The 24,613-nt window shown below is 42.6% G+C and overlaps 2 protein-coding genes across 4 annotated transcripts in view; one reads left to right on the top strand and one right to left on the bottom strand.

Annotated features, from left to right (window-relative positions):
• Window positions 1-18,798, top strand: part of Tex9 (testis expressed 9) — a 54,285-nt gene extending 35,487 nt beyond the window's left edge. For both annotated transcript variants that reach the window (XM_035443799.1, XM_027411190.2), the window contains one exon: window positions 18,360-18,798. In XM_035443799.1, coding sequence (XP_035299690.1) covers window positions 18,360-18,389 — 30 coding nt within the window. In that variant the 3' untranslated portion in view covers window positions 18,390-18,798. The remainder of the gene's footprint in view (window positions 1-18,359) is intronic.
• Window positions 1,447-24,145, bottom strand: Mns1 (meiosis specific nuclear structural 1). Of its 2 annotated transcripts, XM_027411188.2 has the most exons (10): window positions 23,978-24,145; window positions 23,200-23,421; window positions 16,805-16,932; window positions 15,536-15,638; window positions 13,053-13,282; window positions 11,459-11,675; window positions 11,266-11,373; window positions 7,089-7,346; window positions 3,381-3,506; window positions 1,447-1,905 (listed from the first exon to the last, which is right to left on the bottom strand). In XM_027411188.2, exons 1-10 carry the CDS (start codon window positions 23,978-23,980, stop codon window positions 1,831-1,833), a joined length of 1,470 nt encoding a protein of 489 aa, XP_027266989.1. In that variant the 5' UTR covers window positions 23,981-24,145; the 3' UTR covers window positions 1,447-1,830. The 2 variants fall into 2 exon arrangements, with proteins under 2 accessions (XP_027266989.1, XP_027266990.1); XM_027411189.2 differs by lacking the exons at window positions 23,200-23,421; window positions 23,978-24,145 and adding an exon at window positions 21,764-21,875.
• Between the last annotated feature and the right edge of the window lie 468 nt (window positions 24,146-24,613).

Raw genomic sequence — 24,613 nt, 5'->3', positions numbered from 1 at the left:
CTACCCTGACCCCTTGCCAGTTTGGCCACACCTGCAAGACCTGGAATCACAACAGTTAAGGGCAGAGGACTCAGGTTTGCTTTCTAACACCATGTGGTCGCTCACAACCATATGTAACTCCAGTTCCTGTGGATACAATGTCCTCTTCTGGCCTTTTTGAGCATTGCATACATGTAGTATACACATGCCTGCAAACACAGGTAAAATAAATCCATTAAAACAAAAAGGGGGGCCAAGCAGTGGTGGTGCACACACCTTTAATCCCAACAAGGCGAGCCTGGTCTACAGAGAGTGTGCCAGGATAGGCTCCAAAAAAAGCCCTGTCTCAAAAAAAAAAAAAAAAAAAGAAAGAAAGCTGTCTGTTACCAAAATCTTTCAGATCAAATCAACTGAGTAAAGTTGCAAGATACAAAACCAACACAACTTGGTAGCAATAGTAGCAAAAATCACAGGCTCAAGCTAGCTTGGTGGCAGAGCACATACAGAGCACACATGAGACCCCAGGTTCAGTCCCTAGCATAGCACACAAAGGAAATACAGAGATGTATTTTCATACACAGATGGCCAAGTGTGTAAAAAATTTACAGTAATCCCATCTGTAGTGTCTAATAAAAACACTTAAGACTGAATTTAACCAATGAAATTGAAGATGTCTATATTGAATACTATAAAATATTGATGAAGGAAACCAGAGACAAACAGCTAGTGTCTTAATATGTGCTCCCCAGAGAGGTCTGTAGATTCATTGCAGTCCCTGTGAAAACACCCAGAGCATTCTTCAGAAATAGAAAAAATAATTCTGTAGTTCACATGTCACCAAAGTGGCCTTGAGAATAAGAGCAATAGGCAAATCCCCAGTTAAATTCGAGGCACTAACAAAGGGGAGCAGTAGGTGAGACATTATTTCCATGAGAGCAATGTTTAACAAACAGTAAAACTACAATGAGCAAACACCTCAGCCAAAGTAAAACCGCTATCATATAGACATATATGTGTGCGATTGTATATATATTACATATATAATCTCTCTCACACACGTACACATGAGACAGGAGCTGGAGGGATGGCTCAGCAGTCTGAGCACTGGCTGTTCTTGAAGTTCCTCTATGCCCACATGGCAGCTCACAACTGTCTCTAACTCCAACCCCAGGAATTCTGACACCCTCTTCTGGCCTCCTCAAGCACTGCACACGTGTGATATACATACAAACATGCAGACAAATCCCCATACACATGAAATAAACCTTTGAAAAAACAGAGGATAACAAATGTTTGAGACGACACAGAGGAAGAGGAACCAATGCAGGCTAGCGGTGAGAATGTAAAGGAGTACACACACACACACACACACACACACACACACACACACACACACACACACACACACACCGCAGCAAACAGCCCGGATGGGGGTTTCTCGTCATCATAATGATTACCAGGAATATGTAAATTTTAAAAAGCAGTGTATTGAGGAGATATATGCACTGTCAAAAGGATGAATAATATACAGAAACATCTCTGAACAATACTGGAAACATTGAGTACTTAGCATCTGTTTTGCCCAGGTAGTTCTATGGAATCTGGTTACACCACAGTATCATCGAATGCACAGGGAATAAAAGTGACTAGTTCTGCAGTTAAAGTACTGATGTGTTTAATTCTTGTCTAACTATTTATAAATGGTGAAATAGGATATTTTAGAACATGCAGACAGACACTGGGGACCTGCTGTCACCAACTGTAAAGCAACAGTTACACTGCCATCTGGTGGTGGTGTCTGGAAAGTTCAGGTTTCCAGCTGCTGGTGCTGATCACTTCTCTTCACCGACTTCACTCCTTTTTCTGATAGGCTTTCCTAAAATCTTCACCAAGCATGTCAACATCATCCTCTCTTTTAAACACTCCCTACAAAAAAAGAGCATTTTGTTGGTTACTTTTGAGCATGAGAGCATTTCACTGAATGCTCTTAGGGCTAACATGTGTGGACACAAAGCTAATAAACCTAGCCAAGATAATGAATCCAGCCAACAGGCTAGTGAAACTTAACTTCCCAAGACTTCAAGTATATACGGAATGTTCTTCATCTGCCCTCATTTCCTGATTTGTCACCTTCAGAGTAGAAAGAGCATGAGTGATCTACCTGCAACTATAACCCTAACCCTGCCTGGAAGGAATGGAGCTTAGTGTCTCTGGACCATATCTGCATAGTATATGGGGAGGGGTGGTAAGGGTGAGAAGGCTGGCCTGGGCTAGATGATGCAAGGATAGGCCTCAGTGCCTAGCTCATTTGGGGACACTGAGTTTAACTCTAATAGGCCCTGTCTGCCCTACGGAAGTACTACCTCACTAAAATGATGAAATTCAAAAGCTATCTTAACATTCATAGTCTGCTTTATTAAGTAAAGCAGTCATGGTGGATTTTAGCATCGGTCTATCATTTTGTATTAAATCTACCTAACTGATTAGAGTGTAAGACCCTGTGGCCAGGGACAACCTCTCCTCTCTGGTTAGGGACTGAATACAAAACACACACCTGATTCTGCATAGTCAATAAAGACCTCAAACAATAGGACTTGTATATTTGAAGGACTATGGCTTTATGAATCTCCGTGTTTATATAGACTAGAAGCTCATTAGCAGTCACTATGTGTCTCAGATACACATGAAAACCCACTGCTTCTCAGAACTCCTCTCAAAAGTGGAGGCTGCCTAATACCTCCCTACAACAGAGTCTCCTACAGATCAGACTCCTCTCAGATCAAGCACGTATCATCAATGGCAAGGCTTTTGTGTTTATCATCATCTTCAGTGTTTGCCCTTACATAGTTGCTCTAGGGTAGTTTGTTTTTAGATTTCTCATGCAACAAGGAGAGCAAAGAGCCTCAAAAGTCAGCTCAGGGACTGGGGATGTAGCTTACTGCATAAAGCCCTTGCTTAGTGTGTTCAAGGCTCTGGGCTAGATTCCCCAGCACCTCATAAGCTTGGCAAAGTAGCACAAGCCTATCGTCCCAGCCCTCGGGAGGAAGCAGCAGGAGGACCAACAGTTCAAGGTCATCATCAGCTACGTAGGGAGTTCTGGGCCAGGCTGGCCTAGACCTTGTCTCAAAAAGTAAGCAAGTAAGTAAATAACAAATAAAAATAGAAGTTCAACATCTCTGGCTCAGATAGCTAATAATGTTCCAAGACCACTTTTACGATAGGTGTCTAAAAAGGACTGTGAGCGTCAATGCCTGCCAGGATCTCACTGCTTCTTCAGAATAGCATGGAAGCACATGAGTTACACACCCCCACCCCAGCCCTGAACATCCTAGAGTTATGCCAGTTTCTCTCTCTATTGTTATACATCATGAAGACCACACACTCAAGTAAGCCTCACTTACTTTGGGGAGATAGCCTAGTAATTTTGTAGCATGCTCTTTGAGGAGTTTCAGCCTTTCTTCTTCAATAATCTTATTGATGCAGCCCTGCTGTCTTTGCTGTAGCTGCAGTTCCTCTAGCTCACGTTGCTGGGAATGAAACACAAGTGTCTTAACTGCCACCAAATACATTAGTCTCTTACAAAGTTTACAAATCAAACTGTTCTTGCAGTAAACTAGATGATAAGCCTGATGGGTTAATTGTAAGTTTAGAAGACAATAGTGTATGCCTTTTACATATATAAATATACATACCTGTATTTTTTAATACAAAGATATTATTTTATTTTTGTTTTTCTTATTTATTTTACATCCTGGCCACAGTTTCTCCCCCCCTCCCCCAGTCTCTAACCCTACACCCTTCTCTATTCCCACCCCTTAATCCACGCCTCCTCTGTTTCTGTTTAGGACAGAACGACATATTTGTACTTCTCTAACCTTTTAAGAACCAGTTATGCCCCACCCACATTTTGTTTTTCTTCGTTTAGTAGAACCGGGGTTTGAACCCAGGGCCCTTCACCTGCTTGGCAAGCACTCTATGGCCTGAGCTACAATCCTAGACCTTATGACAGGAAGTTATAAGAGGCAAGTATGTATTTTTAAGAAAATTTTCAGTATCAAGAAGATAATGTATTCAAAGGAGCAATTTCCTAATAAATCCAGTAAACATTTATGGAGTTCCCACCATATACCAGGTACCTAAGATACCCAATAGAGTTTACAGTGTAAACAAACAAAAAATTCCTAATGCATCAAACAGAGCCGGCTTATCTGAGGATCCATTTTCCCAGATGCAGGTATGCAGAACCCTGCAGAGGTCAGAGTCCCCGCAAAGGAGCTCTATCACCCTTCTTGAGAATTATGAATTCTGAGAATACTCTGAGCCTACAATGCAGTACACTGCAGATGTGATGTTGTCTGCATAGTCTCAGGCCCACAGAGGGACACACAGAGCTATCTAAGAACTCAGTCCCATTTACTGCACTTTTGTCAGGTGACATAACCGCTCTGATTTGGGCACAGCACAGGATTTCCCGTCTAAGTATTCATCCTTATGTCACATACTTTACAGTAAGTCAGTGTATATGGCTTAGAAAAGTGTGGGACAAGCCGGGCGTTGGTGGCACACGCCTTTAATCCCAGCACTTGGGAGACAGAGGCAGGCAGATCTCTGTGAGTTCTAGACCAGCCTGGTCTACAAGAGCTAGTTCCTGGACAGCCTCCAAAGCCACAGAGAAACCCTGTCTCGAAAAACCAAAAAAGTGTGGGACAAGGTCTGAATAGATTGGTGGTAAGAAACACCTTGAGGCTTTTTTTAGGATTTTTGTCTAAACCACAAACATTCTTAGAGGTAGACAGGATTGTAGACACCTACTTAGGCCTCTCTCTAAAATATAAATGGGCAGTTTAGTGCTTTTAGGGCTATACAGTGTCATGAATTATTAAGTTCTGTTGCTAAGACATCCACATCTGCCCGTGGGCCAAAACAAAACTGTTGTCATTTCTTACAACACAGAGCTAAGCTGACTTCTTCATACCGGGAAGGTTTACCATTAAATCCTAAAACATAAGTTGTGTATGTGTGTCACTGGGCACTTTAGTGATTTCCGTGTCTACATGTCTTGCTGGGTTATCTATGAGTGTTCTGACCAGCTCTGTAAAAGCCCTAGACAGGCCAGTCCATCACTGGTCCTACCCTTTTACAAGAGAGAATGCAAAGCCTTAGAGGCAATTCCAAAGCCTTTTCCTTTTCTGCCTTCTTAATTACTGTGCTAACAGTTACTACCTTCATTAACTCAACATTTATAAATATTTACCCTGCATCAAGCAAATTGCACTTTATAGATTATTATCTCCCCTACAGACTAGATTCAGGCCAAGACTGATTTACACCAAGCCTAAGCAATGGAGGCTTTTATCTGATGAAGAGTCCACCCGAGGCTTAACTGTGAAAAGAAATGAGACTTATAAAACCACCAATCGGCAGACTGACCAGTTATAAGGAGACAAAGCAGGAATGTCAGGGAGCAGGAGACCCGCTGGCCTCTTCGTTTTCTGTGACTATACCATTTACAGTTTTTTAGCTTTTTGAATGTGTTTTTTGGTTTTTCCTTCCTCCTCATCTTAAACTACAGTGTTCTCCAAGAGTCTATCCTAAGTCCCCTGATGCTTTCTCTTTTTACATCAACATCTCACATAAATCTCTTTTCTCTTTGTGCTACTTAATTCCAGGTGAGCACTTCCCAGACAAACAAACAAAAACAACCTAAGCTCTGCTCTAAAGTGTAGCTAACTGTACACATGTCCATTGAGTGTCATACTTGAAACCTTTCCATTATTTTGATTTCTTCCTCCCTCTACCCTACATACAGGGGGGAAGATACCACACAGTTTCATTTACTTAACAAAATATATTGAAATTCTTTCTGTCACCTCTTACTGCTGCTGTTTATAAGTCAGGACTACCATTTCTATTACTTACAGTACTGACTAATGCCTAGAGGGCTGTGCTTGCCACATTTAGAGTTCTTCATCTTCTTAAAGCATTCACACATGACTGTTCAGGGACACACACCATCCACGTATTCTTTCAGTTTTGTCAATGGAACATAAATATTTAAGTCAGAATGTCAGACTTACAAGCTGGTCCCCTCTCCAACTTCTAAATCTACATTTCTAACAACTAACCGATTATTTTGGTCATAAAAATCAATGTGAACAAACACATATTCCTTCAAAATCTACTTTTCCCTCTACATAATCTTTAGGACATGGCCTTCTCACTGGGGAGGGAAGTGACTACATCTGTAATCAGTAGTCACCTTAAGTCCTCACCACTCCAGATTTAACTGGTCCCCAGTGTCATCAGATCTGCGAGTTTGGCATCTGAGGAGCTCCTTGTATTTACATATGCCACCCTTTCTGAGACTCAGCGCACTGCTCACTGGTCTCCCTGGCTCCAGTACCCCCCTTTACATCTACTCTCAGTGCTGCCCCTTGAATCATCTTTCTAGATCATCTTGAATCTTAATATGCAATTTTCCTAATTCTTTAGTGACTTCTCTTGGGGGGAAAAAAAATCCATCATAATACACAATAATGTGTAATTCCTCTCTGCTATATATAACACCTTCATACCTTTATCATCACTCATGAAATATGCTATTTACTTTTATATTTTTCTCAACCAAGAGTGTAAATTCATAGATCACACAGATGTTGGCTCTCAACACCAGCACATAAAAGTCTGAATAACCAGATCCTGTATGCCTTAATAAATGATCATTCCATAAACTTATAGACCATAGGATCAGTAAACAAATACCCAACACTGTATGACACAGAAAGCCTCAGTGGATAAAGTGCTTGCCACACAAGCATGAGGACCTGAGTTCATATCACCAAAACCCAGGTGAAGTCAGATGGGTGTAATTCCAGGTTCTACTAAAATGGAGACAACAATAAAAAGAATCACCAGAAGCTACAGGCTGGCTAGCTACTAGGACATCTGCAGTGGAACATCAGAGACCCTGCCTCAAACAAACTAAAGGAGAGGACCACTGTGAGGCTTCCCTCTGCTCTTCACATGCACACTGAGACACACGTGTGCACACGCAAGCGCACAGAGGCTCCCAGTGAGTGTTTACTGATGAACGGAAGAGCTTTCCCTACTTTGTCTGCAAGGAACTGGCTGCGCCGCTCCTCGATGAGCTTCTCCACAGCCCGTTTGTGCTCCAGCTGTTTCATCCGTTGTTTCTGGGCATTCATGAGCTCTATCCGGTCGTCTTCTGCAAACTTAGCCAGCATGGCTTTCTTAAAGGTCTCTTCCTCCTCTTTTGTAGCCTGTAGAATTATTTCCTTCAGTGCTATTTGGTCTTCCAAGTCTTGCTTCATCTCCCTCTGCCTCTGCAGTTTCTGCTCCACTTCTTCCTGCACAGCAATGAAGGGAGAGGTAAGCATTTCCTTGCACATTCACGAGAGGGCAATCTCAGCACTGGGGGCAGAAGCAGGAGGATCAGAGGCTTGAAGGCAGCCTGGGCTAGTGAGATGCTGTCTCAGGAAACAAGAGGACAGATGAGAAGGACAGATTTGGGTTTGATTTGCATTGTAATATAAAATCACACAAACAGCATTAAGCCTTTTGACGACAACACTGCCCCACTTAAGACTATTTGAATCAAATGTATGTTCCCTTTAACAATTTACTTTTACTTATATGCATGTGTTTGTGTGCACGTGCAAATGCACATGTGTATGCAGGAAGCCCACTGAGGTCAGAGAGGAGGATTAGGGTACCCTGGAACTGGAGTTACCAGTCCTTGGGTCCTCTGAGAGCAGCAAGTGCTCTGAGCATTTGATTCTATGGCAGGCTTTTAGGCTATATCCAGTCTTGTTTCTAAGCTCAGAATTAACTGCTCTGGGAGGATCTTCTGTGAAAGCACCACTGAAAGGTTTCCAGTTTCCAACCTCTTCCCTTTGTGAAACCAAAGCTGCATGTTCCCACTTTAGTATTCTAACCCTCCTTTCATTCTCAAAAAAACAAAACAAACCTCCAAAGCTGGAAAAACAAACAAACAAACCACTCATCTAGCAATGAAATTAGAGAAATAGAAACTTACTGGACACAACTAACTTCGTTTCCTGTAAGCTTTTATTTTCTAAGCACGTGAAATTTTTCATATATAAAAAAGCAAAAATTTTATAGTAATCATTCATAGTGCTAGCACCTAAATTCTACTACACACATCTTGCTCTTCTTGTTCTATCATCTCTCTATTCAACTAGAACCGGCACAAATTTTAACTCACCTTTTCTAACCTAATCATTCTTGCCCAGTCCCAGCACAAACTCTAGGCAGCCAATGTGGGTACGCTCACTCTAGTCAGCTAAAACCCTTAACGTCTGTTCTGTCCCACACTCTATGTAAGGTAAAAGGGCCAGAGTCAAAGAAACACCCTGGCCCCAAAACCAGAGCCAGTGGGAAAAAAAAACAAAACAAAACCCACTTTGGCCCTGAAACCAGAGCCAAAGAAACACATTCTGCCCCTGACCAGTTAACTTAGTACAAAAACCAACCAATTTCTGAGCATGAAATCCAGCCAATCTCTGAGTTTGGGGAAGCTCAGGGTTTGAAATCTGACCAATTCCCACCCTGAAAATCTTCTCCCTGGAAAAACTGCCCCTAAGAAGCCCTGTGCTTGTTGAGTTTGCTGCTGTCTTTTTCCACCATGACAGAGGCAGCCACTCTCCGGGATTCCTCTCTCCCAATAAATCTTTTGAGCAGGTGGTAGTGGTCTTGAGTGGGTGTTGGTGGTGCACGCCTTTAATCCCAGCACTCAAGAGGCAGAGGCAGGCAGATCTCTTTGAGTTTGAGACCAGCCTGGTCTACAAGAACTAGTTCCAGGACAGCCTCCAAAGCCACAGAGAAACCCTGTCTCAAAAAACCAAAAATAAATAAATAAATAAATCTCTTGAATGAGGTTTGGGTGAGACCTTTTGCCAGAGTGGAGTGGAGCAGAGAAGTAACAAATTTCTCAGGAGAGCAGCAGAGTGCAGAGAAGCACAACTTCACCACTTTCAGTGGGGAAACCTTCCCCTAGAGAGCAGAGTTGTTACTTACACTCCAGGGGTCCTGAGCAGAACTGTAACAACTTAGCTGGGGAAGCCCGGGACAGAGTTGTTACACTGGGAAACCTTTCCCTGGAGCTGGCTCTAAATTTGCTACCTGTGGTACTCCTTGGCTCCTGACTGTCAGGATCCCTTTCCACCGGAGCTACTGCTTACTTACACTTAATGTGATACAACTAAATCATTCCCTTCTGAAAATAACACAGCCCCTCAAAGACATATTTTTCTTTAAGGTTCTAGGCACATGATGCTTTATACTGAATATTTTGCACTTACCACGTATTACACAGACATTAAAGGCTTGGAGAAGACAGTTTAGTTTGTGATATTTAGTCTGGAATGCCTCTTGAGTTTATCACATCCCTCTGCACACAGTAATGTGTTCTATATAGTACTAAATCTAATACACACACACACACACACACTTGTCAGTCCTGGGAATGTACTACCAATGCAAAAATTTGATTTAATTCAACAGTGAAGAAAAAGAAAGAAAAAAAAAAGGGGGGTGGAATATTTGGCCACAGTAATGTTCTACTGTGAAAACGTCCACTCTCTCTGCTAGATCTGCAATGAGGACTGTGCTAGTTATCAGTATGAACTGCCAAACTTCCTGTCCTTTCCTGTGTTCTAAAACTTGTTACACGGTCTTGAAACCTTCAAATCATTTGCTGTACACAGTTGGGTGGTGGTGGCACACAACTTTAATCTCAGCACTTGGGAGGCAGAGGCAGGTGGGTCTCTGAGTTTGAGGCCAGCCTGGTCTACAAGCGAGTCCAGGGCTACACATAGAAAACAAAACCAACAACAACAAAAAATCATTTACTGTACAGTCTCTGACCCCAGTAACTTTGCAGATTCTCTAGGCCCTCTGCTGTAATCATAACATCAAACAAGGACATGTGTGTAGGTGTTGTCTTACAAAGACAGACACAGGAAACAGTGAGAAACACTGTAGGAACAAAGAAGAAAAGCAACACAGGGCATGCCAGGAAAATGGTCACACTGTGAGCATGGAGGCTGTCCTCTCAGGACCTTCCCCGGGAAGGACAGGGGAGCGGTCACTTATCACTAACTGTCCAGTTGGTGAGAGATGGATAGAGAGGTCTGCTTGCTGCTGCCACAACTCTTCCCTCACTGTAGAGAAGCTGCCAGCATGGCTAATCTAAGCTCTTAAAAATGCGGCTCACAGCTGTACCCAAAGGACAAAGCAACAACATGAATGAATTTCCAGACCTCATGAAGTTCTGCTTGTGCCATGCAGTCACAGAACATTCTTGGGTACTCTTTAATATAACTAACAGCTCACATACAGTATCTTGTTTATATACCCATTGGCTAAAGACACGCAGGCTATGTTCAAGTTTCAGCTGTCAGAAATCCTGCTATGGGCATTTGTATATAAATGCATGTGTAAACACAAGATCAATGGTTTGTACCTATTCCCTTCTAAGACTTAAAGATGATATTTTCCACTAACCTCTGCTATATCCCACACTTTGCAACATTTTAAAAATTATCTTGCAGTTTGAAGTATCTTTCCTTTGCTTGTTGCTTATCTAGAAATACATGGCCTCATTCCTATACAGTTGTTCTCATTACTGATTCTTCACTGTAGTGAGAAAACAGATTTGCTGCGACTCAAGATCTTGTGATTGTACAAGGTTTGCTCTGTGTCCTCAGAGCTGTAGTTTGTTGGGAGGAGTCTTCTCTGATGTCAGCTGCATCAGCAGGACCACCCTATCCTTCGGCAGTGTGCTCTGTTTCTGGGGACTCAGGCGTATTAATGACAAAGGAACACTGAGATCTCCTACTCTGGTTGTAGATATTTCTACTTACCCTTTCACGCCTGTCAGTTTTGTCTCATGTATCATGAAGCTGTCTGCTAAAATTCACATACCTTAGGATTATCACATATATCTGGATGAATTTATTTTAATTAAAAACTTCCCTGCCCCAAAGTTAACTCTGTCTCATATTAACATACACACTGCAGTTTGCTTTTCAGCTGTATTGTGTCTTCCTTCCGTTTACACTCATTTAAGCTGTGTGGACTGTGAACAGCATCATGCTCTTTAGGATGCTCTACTACTTTGTCAAGGTTGAAATTTTAAGTCTTTTAACTGCAGTTTTTATGCCGTTTACAAACAATGCAATCACTGATGTGGCCAGTTCTAACTATGCTGTCTTCCCTAACCACTCTTCCGGTTCTCAGACTTACTTTCAGTTTCAGTTTCAGCATCTCAGCTTGTTCTTCCTGGTACAGCTCCTGTCGAACTTGCTCCAGGTCCTCCTGCTTCCTCAGCCTTTCTTCCAACTTCTGGATCAGCTGTTAAGAAAACATGTTTAGAACACCCCAATCGGCAACTGTTTCTCAAGTTCAAACACTCTTTAAAAAGTAGTTATTTTCATACCAGATTCTGACGCTGGGCCCTCTTCTCTTCACTCTCTTGAACTCTGGCCACCCGCTCCTCTTCTCTTTGCTGCTGTATGTTCATAAACTCTATGATTTTCCTGTTCTCTTCCTCCATCTCCTCACGTTTCTTTTGTCTCCAGAGTTCTTGCTCCCTCTGGAACGCTTCAATATACTTCTGAGTTGCATTCATTTTTTCTAATTTTTGCTGTCTTTCCCTAAAAAGCAATTGGGGGGTGATGGGAGATGTTCTTTTACACATATATATGTTTCTCTTATTGGTTGATGAATAAAATAGTTTGGCCAATAGAGGCAGGAAGACAGGCAGGACTAGGAGATGAGAATTTTGGGTAAGCAGAGAGAGACCTGGGAGAGATACCATGTAGCCAAGGAAGGATCAACAGGTCCAGATCCTTCTCCAGTTAAGATAAGATCACATGGAAATACTTAGTGTAAGGAGTTTATAACCAGGCAGGCAAAGGCCTGGCTGGAGGGAGATTAAGACAAAAGCTTACAACCAGGCAGGCAAAGGCCTGGCTGAAGAAAGATTAAAAGAAAGGGAGTATAGGCCCATTATGCAGCCATTGTAGATAAGAGTGAGAATGTGTGGTGTGTGGCAAAGTGTGATTAGCAAGATTTAGCAAACTATTAAAGGACCAGCTCAGAACTGGGAACTTTAGAGTGTACCACGACTCTATGTCCTGGAGCTCTCCTCCCCTAGCCTGAAACAACCAGTCCATCAAGCTGAGTGCTGGATGACTCTAGGGGGGTTGGAGGGTGGAAGGGGGGGGATGGGACAGGGGACTCTGAATTCAGAGGAACAGAAGTAGACAGCCTGAACCTGCAGGCTGCTGCAGAAGTACCCCCTGCTATGAGCCTATTGTCTGTGGTTTTTAGGATTGTTTGCTTTGGCATAAGTGTGAAGTAAAACTTACATACTCAAAGCCAATTCGATGAGTTTGTCATTCCTCCCAGGCCAAAACCTGGTAAGGGCTTGAGACACTTAAATTAATAGAAATGGGTTAATAATTAAGAGAGAGCTAGCCAGTAAGAGGCCCTAGCCATTGGCCAACAGTTTAATAATTAATATAAGTCTTTGTGTGCTTATTTTGGGGTTGAAAGGTGGCTGTGGGACCTGGCCAAAAAGAAAACTCCAGTTGGGGGGGCGGGTGATGGGATGATGGTTTTATAGAACAACAAAAAATAAATAGACTGCTTTAGAGTCGCTAATGCAGCACACTTTCTGGGTATCAAGTGTGGACTTTCCATGAATACTACCAGGTCTCTCTTCTAATGACATGGAAAGCATCTTATTTCAGAGAGGTGCCAGCTTGTCTGCGGAAGCCATACAGCACTCTGCACTTAAGCTGTGTGCCAAGGAAAGTCACCAGACAACACACATTCTGATGTAGAAGATGTACAGAAGATTTAGAAAAACAAAGGTTTAGGTCATTTACCACTTACACACCTATTATTTTTCAGATTATCTATTAATATTCAGGCTGACAAAGATGAGGAAGAGCTGTTCAACAAATGGAATAGCTCAGACTGGCCGCACACGCACACTGGGCCAGGCACCTCTGGGGTATACTTACAGCTGGTCTTCCTCATAGATCTTCCTGACAATTTCATCAATCATGAGTTTCTCTTTTAGCAGCTGCTCATATGCCTCCTGCTTTCTCCTCTCTTGTTCTTCAAGCTGCTTTTCCAGGTCCAGGTGGTACTGGGCCTTCTCCTTGTTCCGCCGGTCCTGCTTGACACTCTCTTCCTTCTTTACCCTCTCGTGTTCCTCCATCATGACCCTGGCTATTTCAGCATCACGTCTCTAGCATTCAAACGAAATTTACCCTTCCACTTTCAGGGGTGAACACAATTTATTACAGCACTATAAACAGACACAGTTATACACTGGAAAACCTGTTATATGAACAGTTTTTACCTATTAGGTTAAAAGCTAGAGTGGCCTGGAGGGTGTGAACAATGAGTCGGACCCTAAGGGGTGTTCCTAATATTTCTAGAAGCTCTTAGGCAAGGATAATGAAGTCCACATTCAGAAAATACAAAGTAAAGTTGTAATTACTTTACAAGTAACTACTTCAGCCACCAAACCATTGCTTCCTCTGTAAATTGATCTAGAGTGTCAGTTCCTAAGCCGCTGCTGAGCGCCCCTCCTGCCCACCTGCTGTTTCAGGCTCTGGACAACTCTCAAGTTCAAGCTGAGGCTCCTTCCTGCCACACATCCTTCTCTTTTATTTATCGAGGCTTAGTGTAGTGATTTCAACCGAAAAGGTCACATACATCACTGTGACTGTTCTCTCTCGTTTTCATTCACACAGCGCCACTCCCACTGAATTACAGACCAGCCTTCACGTAAATTAAAGACCCTACTTTTTTTCAGCATTTCCAATATTGGAGTAATAATGATTAAGACCACCCTTTGTGTGACCACATCCCAAATGCAGGGATGGTTAGCAGCAAAGAGAAAGAGGGAGCAGATTGGAAGACAAATGCAGTCATTGCTAAAGTAGCTGACAGGCATCGTGCATGCCTATGGTTATGACTTAACCACAAGCTCTCTTGTCTTTGCTCATGCTTCATTATTTTCTTCTAGAATATATAAGATAACAAAAAAAATGTATATGCTAACAAAAATGTATATAGATTACCACAGACTTAAAAGAAACATAGTGCTCTAACTTTGCAGATAAGGAAACTGACTAGGGCTGGAGAGGCGCTGGGTCCAGTAAGAGCACTTGCTGCTCTTCCCAGGGCCTGCAGTCCATTCTCAGTACCCACACCAGGCAGCTCACAACCACTGCCCTCTTCTGGTCACCATGGACACTGCATGCATATGGTACATGTAGACAAGCGAGCAAACACATATACACATAAAAAAATAATAAACCTAACAAGTATATAGATCTTTATTTAGTCAAGTCCTAGTAGTGTATGGCTCTAATTTTGTGAGTCAGTTTTGATTTAGAAGACAGTAGCAATTTCGGAGTCAACCATCTACAATGGCTATGGATTGTCTCATCTATCAGAGTAATCAAAACTACAAACAACTCAAACTGTACATTATGTTCTATTTTATCAATGAAAAAAACAGAATTATACATCTCATATACAAGTCTGCCCATTTTCCTTAGGTTGTCACTGTTAGCATGCTCTAGAAGACAGGTTTTCAACCTGTGGGTCACGACCCCTTTCACAAGGGTCACACATCAGATATCTTGCATATCAAATATTTACATTATGATTCATAACAATAGCAAAATTACAGTTATGAATCGTAGCAATGAAATAATTTTATGGTTGGGGAAGTCACTATAACATGAAGAACTGTATTAAAGGGTCACAGCATTCGGAAGGTTGAGAACCACTGTTCTAGAATCTTCTAGAGTAGCCTGTGACCATTCTTAAGAGTTCTTATGCTGTACCACACTGGTTTAAATATTGTGTTATCATGTCTATAATCCTTTGTGCATAAACATGTTTGCTGGCATTCATAATCCACATGATAAACATATACTTTCATATGTAATTGTCTGGCTCCTGTGTGAAAATGAGCTCAGGTGACGCCATGCACCTTGGTTTTGTGTGTTAGCTCAGCAAACCTCATTTTCATACCCATGACGCAGCTTCTGGAATATCTCCTGAAACTTGCTCTTCTGGGAGCAACCTTGTCCTCAAGAGTTAGACAAGGATGAAAACAGAAAAAAAGGTTTCCTTAGAAAACAAGAGTGGGAAAGGGGGATGGAAACAGGAGCCTGGTGAAAAGAGAGTGCTTATCAAACTACCAAGCTAGAAATACTCAAAGATAAAAAGTGGAAAAGCATAGCAGCCACATTCTAGGATACAGACACTGTACTGTGCTAGCTTGTCACGGTAAGAACACAGTGAATGTGGGAGCTATCTGGTCCTGAGAGCTCCAGCGTTCAGGCAAACACAGCTGGGTGGAAATCACCAAGGGTGGAACATGACAGTGTGGGGAACATGGCTGAGCGCATTCTTCACAGAAGCGCTGCTCTCAGAATCTGCCTGAGTACAAAGCTAGAATGATGTGAAGCAGCTTTACCATTTGCTCATATTTGATGGCGTCCTTCTCAGCAATCTGGGCAGCTCTCTCTTTATTCATGTAAGCAGCTTGCAATTTCTGCTCCAACTCTCTGAGCTCCATACTGTGGGGAGAAGACAACTTTAAACTTGGAGACAATATAAGAATTCAGCTTCACAGAAAATTTGGTGAACTCTTATTTACTCAAAGTATGCAACTGGTATCATTTGAAGTCCACGGTTAACTCATCACATTTAATGGACACTTGAAGGGGAGCCCTTAAGCTGTCTACTTGAGGGATTACTCTTTTCTAATTTAATCTTCCTTTACATGTGTGTTTATTTATTTGAACTTGTGGGAGTCCTTTCCTTCCACCTTGTGGATCTGAGATGATCCAAGGTGGATTGAAGCTTGGTTGCAGGTTAGTATTAAACTACATTTTATTCTAACCTAGAGAAGTAGTCTCCATCTTTGGTTGTCTTCGTAAAGTCTTAGCAATTATCTGGAAATTGGATCTCAAGTTCTGGTGCCCCCAAGTCTTGACTGTTAGGAAGGCATGGCTGACTGAAGTAATTCAGTCTTAAAAGAAATGTATTATAGGATGAGGAGTGGTGGCACATGCCCTAGAGCCTAGAAAAAAGCAGGTGGATCTCTGAGTCTGAGGCCAGCCTGCGCTATACAGGGAGTTCCAGGACAACCAGGACAGAGCAGTGAAACCCCGTCTTAAACAACAACAACAAAAGCCAAGTATTCTAGATTCCACATGTCAGGATTTTTGTAATTAGAAATCATTTTAAAATTCATCCTGGCTGGGCAGTGGTGGCACACACCTTTAATCCCAGCACTCACGAGGCAGAGGCAGGCGGATCTCTGTGAGTTCAAGGCCAGCCTTGTCTACAAAGTGAGTTCCAGGACAGCCAGGACTGCTACACAGAGAGACCCTGTCTGGAAAAGCAAACAAACAAATCATCCTGAAAGGAAAGTACCTAAGGGACTAATACTTAGTTTTCCCTATCAACACTAACACTTTTATGAATTTCTTAACCATTTCTGTGGGTCAAAGCTATGATTCAGTGGCAGAGTGCTTGTCTAGCACATGTAAGGCCCTGGGTTCAATACCCAGCATCACAACATGTAGTTTAAATGAGTATCTTTAAGTTAATGCAGTATTTCCAGGAAAACATTAACTGTAAATGCAATGATCTAAATAAAAGAGTCTCACTTTCAGGTGCTAAGGGTGACAATACGCAGTGACGGAGACTACAAATCAAGTAGCAGAAACCACGACACCTGTTCTCTCTCACTTGCTGCCTCATCTTTTCATCCTTCAGACTTTCATGCTTTAGTCTGGCCAGTTCGTTCGCAAGTCTCTCTTCCTGCTCAAGCTGTCGATCCTTCAACATCTTGTTCTCTGCGGCCTGAATGGAGAAGTGCAGCGTTAGTCACCTACAGCCTCTGTGCAGACTTCTGTCAAGTTGTGTGCACATTACGACAGCAAACTAACCGCCCTGACAGCAACGACAAGTTAACATTTCAAATACTTTACCATAGAAAAAAATTAAATATTACCAGTATTGTGAAGAACATTAGTATACCTACATATTTATTCTTTTCAAAATTTACCGACATTTTCCAATTTTTCTCTACTTTTGCATTCTGTTCAATTTTTCTTATTCTCTCGTTATCTCTACCACAGTATTTTTTTTTAAGATTTTATTTATTTATTATATATACAACATTCTGCTTCCATGTATATCTGCACACCAGAAGAGGGCACCAGATCTCATAAGGGATGTTTGTGAGCCACCATGTAGTTACTGGGAATTGAACTCAGGATCTCTGGAAGAGCAATCGGTACTCTTAACCTCTGAGCCATCTCTCCAGCCCCTCTACCACAATATTTTAAATCAAATCCTGGGGAGGGGGGCAGGATGGAGAGATGCTCAGGGGTTGAGGGCACTCACTGGACCCAGGTTTGGTTGCCAGCGCCCATGTGGTGGTTCCCATCATCTATTCCAGAGGCTCTGGTGCCCTCTTCTGATTTCCTTGGAACCAGACATGCACACGGTACACACATTCACATAGAAATAAACACATCTTTAAAATAAAACAAAACACAGGCTTGGCCACTGCTGCCCACCCACCATGGAAACAGCTCCATGTGGATCTATCTGACAAGACTTTCTTTTTCATAACCACCACCACACATTAGCAGCATTTCCTGAGTGAGGTCTGTGGTCTAAGGTCTTGTTCACAGTCATTTCCCAGCCATCTCAAAGATGCTCTTTTCAAAACCAAACAAGGTCCACACCTTGTACCTAATTTCTTTCTCAGGGTTCCTTTAGTTTATAGATTGGTCACCACCATCCACGACACACACACCTTTTATCCCCTAAGCCAATGATCCGTAGTCATTACAGCCTGTCTAAGTTAGGGTTTCTGTTTCTGTGATAAAACATATGACCAAAAGCAACTTGGGAAAAAGGGTTTATTTTAGCATAAGGTTCCATATTCTAGTCCATGATGGGCAGGGACATGGAGGAAGGAGCTGATGCAGAGAACAAGAAAGGATGCTTCTGAGTGGCTTGCTCCCCATGGCTTGCTCAGTCTGCCCTCTCACAGAATCCAGGACCAACAGCCCAGGGGTGATACTGATCAATCAAGAAAATGAAGCATAGGCTTGCCCACAGGCCAGTCTAGGTACTTTCTCAGATGGGCTTCCCCCTTCCTAAATACTCTGGCTTGTGTCAAACTGATAAAATGATTCTATTGTACCTCCCGTGTACTCTGGCTGCTCTCTCAGGAGTTCCCCAAACAGTCTCCTCTTATGTTTTCTGTCCGGCAGATATGGAGGCTTCATTACTCTCTGAGATAGGAAGCACTCGGTGGTGCACGCCTGTGACCTGGAACGCCGGAGGTCAAGCAAGGAAAGCACCAAACGTCCAAGCATAGCTCAGTCTCATGCTGAGTTCCAAGCCAGGGCTACATCTCAAGACTGTTTCAAAAGCAAGTAGCCAACAAAACAAAGGTAACACATGAAAAAGGTTCAGCATCAATAACCATCAAGAAATGCAGCTTAGGAACTGGAGAGATGGACCTGAGATTGGTCCCCAGCGCCCACCCACACCCTGTGGTTCAGCACTACCTGTTCCCCCAGATCTGAGAGATGCAGTGTCTCTGGTCTTCTGGGGGCACCTGCACTCCCATGAGCACATCTACACATAATTAACAATAATAGAAGCAAATCTTTTATAAAGCAAATTAAAATTACACTGGGAATCACAGTCTGAATACTGGCAAGTCCATTTAAAACACACACATTAAAAAAAAAAGAGTGATACCAACTAGTAAGAAACTGTACCATGCACACATTTCTGGGCAAGTGTCTGGAAACCAGCCTGGTGGCCTGTCATAAAACTGACAATAAAACAACTGTACTCTTAAGTACTTGTCTCAGGAAAAGGAAGCACACTTAGTTAAAAATCTGCATTTAGGCTGGTCAGTGGTGTTACAAGTCTTTAATCCCAGCACTTGGGAGGCAGAGGCAGGTGGATGTCAGTGAGTTTGAGGCCATCTTGGTCTACAGAGTGAGTTCCAGGACAGCCAGGACTGTTAACAGAGAAATCCTATCTCAAACAACAACAACAACAACAACAAACAACAAAAACAAAAAAAAAACTGCATTTAAATATTTACAGCAAATTTATTCATAATACCCAATATTGGAAATTCCTCATCAGGTGAAGGATCAAGCATACGGTTGTACATTCACACTACAGAACACTACTTGGCAATAAAAGAAAATAAGCCACAAAAATTAAAAAAAAATACATATAAAAATACAAATAGAAAAAAATCTTTAGGAAGACAGGATCCCACACAAAAACACTTAAATGACACTAACTCCTGATTCCATGAATGAAAAGGGCATTGGATTTGATTCATTAGAAGGGACTGTGCCCTGAACGAGGCCAGCCTGGTCAGGAGCACTAACTATGACCAGAAGCAGCTGGAGAAGCATTGAGAGAAGCAAACTCCATGCGCCCAATAAGTTAAGCTTCTCAGTGGGCCTTGATTCCCAGTGAGAGTGCATCCCAGGCAGCACCTGATTCAACCTGAGACAGCTGGGAGGGGATCCAGCATTCCTGTGTTTCTGACCCAGACAGTGTGAGCAGACTCGAGTTGGCGCAAACTGCTAAGTCTGCAGTAATGTCTTACACTACAGAAAGCTACACACTGAACTGCACTCCTCACACCATCACACAAGGGACTCTCACAGGCTGGAAGAGCAAGAGAGACTGGAGGAGACCAAGGAGACAGGCCAGGCCAAGTAACTTGTGATTTTAGACTAGAACAAGAAAGCCGTACATCTGAGTAAGTCCTGTAGTTCAGCAATAAAATGGGGTAGGGAAGGCTAATTTCTCTGCAATGATAGTTTCACTGTTTTTCACATTCTCTGAAGACGCTGGCATAAGAAGCCAGGAGAGAAATTTATGATTTTTCTATAGAGTTTTTGAACTCTTTGGTCAATACAATCTTGCCTCAAAATAGAAAGCTATAAAATGCATATTTCCCATATCTGCTCAAAAACTCCTAGAGGTTATGATAATCTGGGAATAACGACCACTCCCCCCTGGGCACAAAGGCTAATTCCAGGTGTGGCTCAGACATTTACAGGATGAGCCCTGTGCTGGCAGGTTGCTTCAGAGGGAGCAATGACAGAGCCAGCAAGCCCCACCAGCTGGAGGGTGAGTGACAAGTCGAAGAGCCAGTTATATCATTCTATTCTGAGTCTTATGTTTAAGACCCAGTAGATGAAATAACACACTTCATACTCAAGCTAACACCAGCGAACTTAAGACAGGGGAAGAGCCAATGTGACAATCAGAGTCCAAGGCAAAAAACACAAACAAATCAAAGGCTCCAAAGCCCAGACATATCTTAGCTTGAAGGTGGCTAGAGGAAGAATTAACTGTTCTGGCAACTAACTGCCTCTTCGTTCTAGTCAAGCCTTCACCTATCAGTTGAAGGCAGGGCAAACTGCTTACTCAACCTACTGATTTAAATGTTACTCTTATCTAAAAACATCCAGAATAAGGTCAGCTGTGGGCCCAGTCAACCAACACATAAAATCAGCCATTGTGAGCTACTTTGTTCTGTCAGAAAGTAATAAAGATATCAAAGATTAAAGGTGCTTTGAACAAAGAACACAGAAGCAACATAAAAGAGCACCCACTGGCCAAAGACAGGATAATCTAAGGATCAAAAGATATAACACGGGTTGGTAAAATGGCTCAGTGGGTAAAAGGGCTTGTGGCCAAGACTGAAGACCTGTGTTCAATACCCAGGACCCAAAGGATAGAAGAAATGTAAATGGTCTTCTGATCTTAACACATATACCTTAGCCCTCTTGCTCACTCTCCCCAGCCACCTGTGTGTGTGTGTGTGCGCGCATGCGCACACACAAACACCCACACACCCACACCCACACGTTGTGGGAGAGGAAGATACACAAAGAAATTTAAAATTTTCCAATTTTCCATAAGAAAGCAAATAGAGGCTGGGTTGTAGCTTAGTGGTAGAGTACTTGCTTTGCATGCATGAGGCCCTAGGTTCAATCCCCAATACTGCCAGGAAAAATAAAAAACAATAAATACAAATATAAAGACTCCTGACTTCATTAAGATATTCAATGAATTTTTAAAAAGGACTTGTTTTTATGGGTATCACTGTTATGCCTGCATGTATGTATGTACACGACGTGTATGCCTGGCACTCATGGGACCAGAAGAGGGTGTCATGTCCCCTGGAATGGGAGTTACAGGCAGTTATGAGCCGTCTACCACATGGGTACTGAGAAATGAACCTGGGTGCTCTTAACTGATGAGCTATCTCTCCAGCCCCATAAAGATATATTTTTAAAAGAGAAACTAAAAAATCAAGAGAAGAAAACTTCAAAATAACCACAATAAACGAAAAAACAAATTCATTAAAAAGGAACTATTTTCTCCCCAGCATAAATTGAATTGCAAACTAATCATGGCTTCCTGAACAGCTTCCTTTACAGAATACAGAAAAGATAAAGGCACATGTTGTGTAACGTTTTACTCTTTTGTCTTTTTACGGGGCCTACCACCCAGCTCCCAACCAAATCACTCATGGAGGATTATTCTTAGTTAGGATGCTTGGCTTGTTTCTTGCCAGCTTTTCTTAAATTATCCCATCTATCTTTGGCCTCAGTGCTTTTACCTTTCTCTATTCCTGCATTTCTTTTCTTTCCTTCTTACTCTGTGTCTGGCTGGGTGGCCGGGTGCCTGGCCCCTGACGGCCTCCTTCCCTTGTTCTCTTGTTGCTCCTGGCTGCTTCCCCTTTCCTTGTTTTTTTCCTTCTATTTATTCTCTCTGCCTGCCAGCCCCGCCTATCCTTGCTCCTGCCTCGCGATTGGCTGTTCAGCTTTTATTAGGACCACCAGGTGTTTTAGACAGGCACATTGACACAGCTTCACAGAGTTAAACAAATGCAGCATAAAAAAAAGTCACACACCTTAAAATAATGTTCTACCGTAGGCACACATCAAAGGAACCACACAGAAATAAAATGTACAGTCATCCAGAAGACAACAGACCTGATATCTACATTAGGTTAGAAATTCGAAGTTAACAAGGGGTGGAGGAAGACTTGTGTGTTTAGGTATAAAAAAAAACCGTATGCGCTGTATGAACCCTGCCTGGTCCTGATTAAAAGAAGACAACCCTAAAGGCAGATTTTGACATAGTGCAGAAATTTGTTTAAAGCCATCTACCAGTGAGAGAATGACCCTAAGACAGTGTGTGAAAGAAAATATCCCTGCTTCATCTGAGATGCACACTGATGGCTGCTAGACAGAGTGGGATTTTCCTTAAGGACAAAATAAGAACAGAAAAGATGCAATGTCCAGCATTTGCCTGCTCAGAGCTAAAGGATGTAGTATAAGCCACTGGCGCTCAGGACAGAAGGAAGCCAGCACCTTTAAGCCTTTCTTTTGCTATGTCCCGAGCCTCCCTCAAAATACTGGGCACACAGCACGCCGGTCTCCAAAACATCACAAACTATGAGGACAGTCTTCCTGTCACTTCCTGTCTGTTCCCTCTACTACAATCTCCTAAAAATATTTAGAAATACCCATGATTGATTAGCCAGTAGATCAGGATGTAAACACCTGCACATTGTGCCTGAATTCTTCAAAAACTTCAAAATATAAATAAACGTATACCTCATACAGGTTCATCTCCTACCACTTAATAATGGCCATCGTTAATGTTGGGAATTTTTACAACAGAATTCTTAATTTTATTAGAAATTTATAGAAAGCAACACAGTTGTACTCACATTAGCAAAACTGTGACAACAATTATGGATTTCATATTTATGTTTATTTATCAAGAAGGCTTATTCTTGCCACATGCTGCTCTAAAGGTTTTCACATTTGCTTATTATTAAAGCAATCCTAGGTAGAAAGTACAGTTATTGGATTCTATAAAGCATAAAAAGTGACCAACCGACACCAAGTTCTTCAGCAAAAATAACCAGTACTCTGAAGGATTCAGTTAGTTCCCAGCTGTCTCTATTTCCTCAACTCTGGGACTGGCAGTCATCTTCCAAATTTTCCAAAAGAAGAAAATATAACAACAAACACTGAAACTTACTTTTTGGATGGCTTCTTCCATGTCCAGCTCAAACTGCTCATTCTGTAGCACTCTGAGGAATCTCTTTCGTTCAACCCTCTCATCGTTTTGATTTTTCACGACCTGATTCTTGGTTTGCCTCTCTAACTTATTCAAGACTTGGACATGCAACGATTTGCGGAAGTTTTCGTCTACTAACTTCTGGTGCTTTTCACTGAAGCTCATAGCTCTCCTCCTGGTGGCCTACAATGCGGTGGAAAGCAAATACACAGTTCAATATTCCATGACCCCGTTTTTCAAAAGATGAAAATCCCTATAACAAACGATGTATACATAGGAAACAGTCTGAAGGGTCTTTGGCCCTCTTCCTAAATTCATAGTATACCAGATGAAAGTCCAAATGTGATAGGGTAACACAATGGCGTACTGATTAAATGGATACTAATTTGTAGGCGAAGCAGGAAAAGTTGAAGTAATTTAACTCAAAATTCAACAGTACCAGTGAGAGCGAAAGTCAAGCCCTCCAGCTGCAGCTTTACCACCACTTAGAGAGCTGCCCCCGAAAAAAGCAGGTTTAAAGATGTGTCTATCTCGGTGAGAGGGGAAAAGTGCAGAAAAGCCTGATGCGTACCTCAGGAAACAACCCAGAATTTTACAGAAAGCAAATCAAAGTTTCTCACAGACCTCTCGGATTTCGCACTTCGAATTAAATTTCAGAGGTAGCGAGCCCTAGACTGTAAATAAATAAACATGCAGTTTGGAGGTCCCCGATCCCCGCCCCGGCCTCCAATCTGCTCACCATCGTGGCTGATTTTAAATCTCCTCCGGCGGGGTGAGTCTCCAGCTTAAGCTGCAAACGCGTCTTCCCGAGCCGACGCCGCCGCCGCTGCCGCCTCTGCACAGCCCCGCGCGCTCCAGTGTTTACGCTGTGTCCCGGCAACCGCCAAAGCGCGCCGCCCGCCCGAGAGAAAAGCAGCTTCCCATTGGCTGGAACAATATCCAATCAGCCCGGGGAATATTCGTTGCCAGGCAGGAGCGCTCCTTCTATAGGACCAAACTAGAAGGCGCCAAGTTCGGATGCTGCGCCCTCGCAGGAGCCGTTTACATCCAAGGGTAGCTAATCTCCACCGCCTGGAGCCTAGCTGAAGCCTCCAGGGACACCAACAACAACAATAACAAAAACAAAAACCCCCTCGGACTTCTCACTGTGATGTACTACGGGAGTGTCCTCCCTCGAGCATCCCCAGGGGGTGGCGAGCTGGACCCTGAGCTCAGGCCCTCTGGAAGAGCAGCAAGGGCTCTTGAGCACCGAGTCATCTCCCCAGTCCTGATAAACTCATTTTAAAGATGATATATTTTGAGAATTCAGAGACACGGACGTGACCTATTTACTTCTGAAGTTAATGCAAATACATGGTGGTTTTGAAACACTGCA

Source organism: Cricetulus griseus, chromosome 4 (genome assembly GCF_003668045.3).
Source record: "Cricetulus griseus strain 17A/GY chromosome 4, alternate assembly CriGri-PICRH-1.0, whole genome shotgun sequence".
Lineage (NCBI taxonomy): Eukaryota > Metazoa > Chordata > Mammalia > Rodentia > Cricetidae > Cricetulus > Cricetulus griseus.
This window is presented reverse-complemented; position numbering and strand designations above follow the sequence as displayed.

Coding starts and splice junctions, on each gene's coding strand:
- Mns1 (XM_027411188.2), bottom strand. Junction 15,639..16,804: donor CAGCAAGTGAGAGAGAACAG/GTGTCGTGGTTT, acceptor TTCTCCCCACAG/TATGGAGCTCAGAGAGTTGG. Junction 13,283..15,535: donor CCATCAAATATGAGCAAATG/GTAAAGCTGCTT, acceptor TTTGAATGCTAG/AGACGTGATGCTGAAATAGC.